Source organism: Austrofundulus limnaeus, unplaced genomic scaffold, assembly GCF_001266775.1.
Source record: "Austrofundulus limnaeus strain Quisiro unplaced genomic scaffold, Austrofundulus_limnaeus-1.0 Scaffold547, whole genome shotgun sequence".
In the NCBI taxonomy this organism is placed as follows: domain Eukaryota; kingdom Metazoa; phylum Chordata; class Actinopteri; order Cyprinodontiformes; family Rivulidae; genus Austrofundulus; species Austrofundulus limnaeus.
The window spans coordinates 263,935-268,364 of NW_013952949.1; the positions used below are offsets into that span (position 1 = coordinate 263,935).

General features: G+C 37.6%; 1 protein-coding gene across 1 annotated transcript in view; it reads right to left on the reverse strand.

Moving 5' to 3' along the window:
* cd99l2 (CD99 molecule-like 2) overlaps window positions 1-4,430 on the reverse strand; it is a gene marked incomplete at its 3' end in the record, with an annotated part of 27,608 nt that overhangs the window by 1,289 nt on the left and 21,889 nt on the right. The window contains 2 exon segments of the mRNA XM_014026353.1: window positions 2,888-2,941; window positions 3,028-3,096. Of these exon segments, the coding sequence (XP_013881807.1) occupies window positions 2,888-2,941; window positions 3,028-3,096 (123 nt within the window).

The window sequence follows — 4,430 nt, forward strand, 5'->3', positions numbered from 1 at the left end:
CAAGAAATGTTGGGTCATTGTGTAAAATATATATAAATAAAATACTATGGTTTGCATATCTCATGAACACATATTTTATTCAAAATGACATATCAAATGTAAAATAGCACATAAAAAAGGTAATTTAAAGCTGCCAGCAGACAATCAGCAGATTACTCTTGTATTCTAAGTTTTGTCATGTGACTGCACTGTTAATGCAAATTCATTTCTCCCAGATCATTATCAAGTGAAATTCAAGATTTTGGTTTTGACTTTGTGAGCTCTGCATGGTCAGACACCACACTACATCTCTGWACTTTTACATGTTTTACACTCKCGTCAGGGCTTTGAGGTCTTGTAATAAAGACATGCTGTTTGTTCTCTGTAAGAAACTAAAGACTGGAGGAGAGASAGCTTTTTGTTCTGTGGCTCCAAGACTTTGGAACTCTTCCTCCAAATTTAAAATCAACAGACTCTGTGGACTCTTTTAAAGGCTGGCTAAAAACATATCTTTTTTTAATCTGTTTTTGTTTAAATCTGCTTTGTGTATTTGTTGTGTTTGTTGAAGCACTTTGTGATTCCTATCTTGAAAGGTGCTATATAATTAAAGTTTTACTTACTTACTGTTCTGTTTTCAACAGGAACTTGGGTCAGGGAGCAAGTCATGTTTAAAGCTAGCAACTCACTTCCAAAGTACCGTAATTCAAAGTAACTCCATCTGCCTTAAACATACATTTTCTCTCCCAAAAAAGATTGAAGTTGTTGATAAAGCCCACAGAGTTTTCATTACAGATTTTTTTTAAGCTTCAAAAGCCTACTAAACTTCACACCACCTTGTGCTGTGAGGATGGGCCCACTGATGAAAATCTCTATCTCAAGTTTTTGAATTGCATCCAGGAACTGAATGAAATCCTTTTTTATGATTTCAGTATGATWCAGCTATGATTTCCAGTATKTTCTCTYTGACATTKGACATGTTATCAGCAAAACTAAGAACCTTGGTCTTTTTTCTTCTTCCACAAAAGTTTAATCTCATRCACAGTTTTGTCAGCTACTATCTGTCAGCCAGCTTCTSSAGAAGCTGGCTGAAARCCTCTMTGGGAAAAAAAGGAGGCAMCTCAAAAGCTTGGCTGTCCTCAAAGTCCTCTCAGCTTCTTTGACAGCAGTCAAAAATAAAAATCAGATGGTTCTCTGCTATCCAAGGTCAACCAATCATGTCACAATGTCACCATTCTGTACCAATTTTGATCAAGTTTTTTAGAAGAAATATAGCAGAAAACCAGAAAACCTCTTAAAAATCTTTATTCCTCAGATCTGTAACTCCATTTCATTGTTCAGAGCATTTGTCTTTCAGTGCGAGTGACCCTGACCCCTAATTTACACTACATGCGTTCCGGCTCCGCTCCGACCTCCGCAGCAAATGCGCACCCATTACAATCNCTCAAAAGCTTGGCTGTCCTCAAAGTCCTCTCAGCTTCTTTGACAGCAGTCAAAAATAAAAATCAGATGGTTCTCTGCTATCCAAGGTCAACCAATCATGTCACAATGTCACCATTCTGTACCAATTTTGATCAAGTTTTTTAGAAGAAATATAGCAGAAAACCAGAAAACCTCTTAAAAATCTTTATTCCTCAGATCTGTAACTCCATTTCATTGTTCAGAGCATTTGTCTTTCAGTGCGAGTGACCCTGACCCCTAATTTACACTACATGCGTTCCGGCTCCGCTCCGACCTCCGCAGCAAATGCGCACCCATTACAATCAATGAGAGTGTTTACACTGGCTGCACATGGTGGTGGTGAGCGGACAGCGATCCGTCAAAATTAGAACAGATCCTATTTTTGCCAGACGCCGGAGCTGCTCCGGAGTCAATTTTTAAAGAAAATGTCGCACCAACAGGAAAAGAAACGAGCACAACATCCGTATTTTCAAAATAAGACACTTTTAGGCTGGATAATTTTACGGAATAATGTCAAAATTACAGCTATATTAATAAATATACGGATATATTTCTACACAAATGCTGTCAGAATGTATTGTTCTGTTTTGGAAGCAGATGGAAACGTAGCATGAAGCATATGTGTACGCACACGATACACGTGGATTTTATTTTGAAATCAGAAGTTTCAGAAAGCCGACAGCAAAACAGTTTCAACAAAGATATCAAAAGCCTTTATATCGTTGTTTTCAGCTGTGTTTGGAGTTCATCTTTCACAGAATTAATTATTTTTTGCTGTGACTTCCACACTTATCACTGAATTTATCGCACAATCTCCTTCCTGCACGTCTGTCGGACCGGAGCAGAGCGGAGGTAGTGTAAACTGGACCTGCGCAGCGGAGCCGTAACGCGTGTAATGTAAATTAGGTGTGAGTCTTAGAAAACAAAAAAAAGGCCCTCTCAACAGCACCGTGTCTGTTGCAGGTTGCACTAAAAAGTCTCTTCTCTTCTAAAGTTGTATGTGTATCTAAACAATAATAGAACACCCTGCTGCCAAATGTCCAAATTAGTCACAAAATGCTCCTTCAGTACGACTGCTTAGTGATTACCACTGTTGGTTGGTCAGAAAGAAGTTGCTTGGTTTGATCCCTGGGGTCTTTCTGTCTGGAGTTTGCATGTTTTTGTGTTTGCATGGGTTTTCTCCAGATACTCTGGTTTCCTCCCACAGTCTAAAAACATGCATATTAGGTTTCCTTCAGGCCAATACCTCCCCTCCAAAAACGATCTGTAATCTCAATGAGATTTGCCTGGTTAAATAAAAGTTTATGAATGTAGTAAATTTTATTTGTAACACTGTTATTTACATTTTACACAATGTCCCAGCTTTTTCAGAATTGGGAATTCCTGAATATTGTTTTATATTCAGAAAGCCATTATTTATAAACYAACAGTCCAAAGACAAATATCCTACCACTGTTTTCATCATGACGATTATTCTGACTGGTGTCTTCACTGTGCTTTCCACCTGTAAAAATAATAGTCAGATCAGAAATTTCTGATTGACCAAATCCATTCCTTTAACATTAGTTCTTAKTAAAGACTACATCTTACCTTTTCCTTTGTCAGGTTTGTAAGTTTTGTCATTAATCACATCACTTAGGTCACTGTCAGAAAATTCACCTTGGGAAAAACAAAAACAATCATAGTACAGTAATTGGGCAGAAAACAGCACTATGTTTGGGATTACAGGAAGAAATGCACAAAACATCTGAAGATAAAAAAATACATTGCTTGTCTAGGTTTAAACAATAAAAATACAATTATACCTTTAAAATTAAATGTATGAAGACTTTATAAGCAGAAATGGAGAAAGTTGGTGTTTCACTGAGACAGAAAAAAAGACAGAACATACAGCAACATCTAACTGCTGGTGTGTCCATCTTCTTTCACTTATCTGAGTTTGGGTCATAGGGGTATGGTGTAATATTCAGTTGGTGTTGATATTGTTATGGACGATTGACTGGTATTGGGAACTGTTCACAGTTCCTTCCACATTGACAAAAGCCGCAGTCTCAGCTGAAGAAAATCTGCCCTAAAGCATGATGCTGCCACCACCATGCCTTACTGTGGGTATGGTGTTTTTCTGGTGATGCAGTGTTGGGTTTGTACCAAACATATTTTACGGCTTAATGACCAAAAAGTTCATCAGACCAATGACACCTTTTCCCACTTCTTTGGGAAACCACTAGTATGTTTTTGCTAAATTAAGCCGGGCTTTGATGTTTTTTGTAAGAAAAGGCTTCCATCATGCACCCCTAACCCAGATCCCAGACATATTAAGAAAATACAAGATAGTTGTGACGTACTACACAACCAGTACTTGGGGGAAAAAAAATCCTGTAGCTCCTTTAATGTTGCTGTAGGCCTCCTGTGAGCCTCCCAGACCAGTTTACTTCTTGTTTATCAATTTGGGGTAGGCATCCAGTTCTTGGTAATATCACTGTTGTGTCATATTTTCTCTGCTTGATAATGACTGTCTTAACTGTGTTACATGGTATGTTTAATGCCTTGGAAATTCCTTTGAACCCATTTGACAAATAGATTTTATCAATGAGATCCCTCTCATGCTTTGGAAGCTCTCTGTGGACCATGGCTGTAAGATGCTGTCAAAATGTCAAAGAAAATGTCAGGAAAAGCCTACTAGAATAGCTAAACTTTCTTTGTGGTTAATCAAAGGCACTTTAAATCCCCAGTTATAAGAAAGTGTGAACATTTATGCAACCACCTTATTTGAATTTTTTTATTTGCCCCCATAAAATATTTATTTGTTTAAAACCAGTTGTACAGATTAAAGAGTTCAATTCAATTCAATTCAGTTTATTTATACTATATCGCCAAGTCACAACATACTGTACATTGTCTCAGGGCACTCTACATGATCTATAGAATCTAAAGAAGAAGCCAGCAGATTGTGTTGAATCACTTCATCACAGTCTCCTATCCTGAGCAAACGG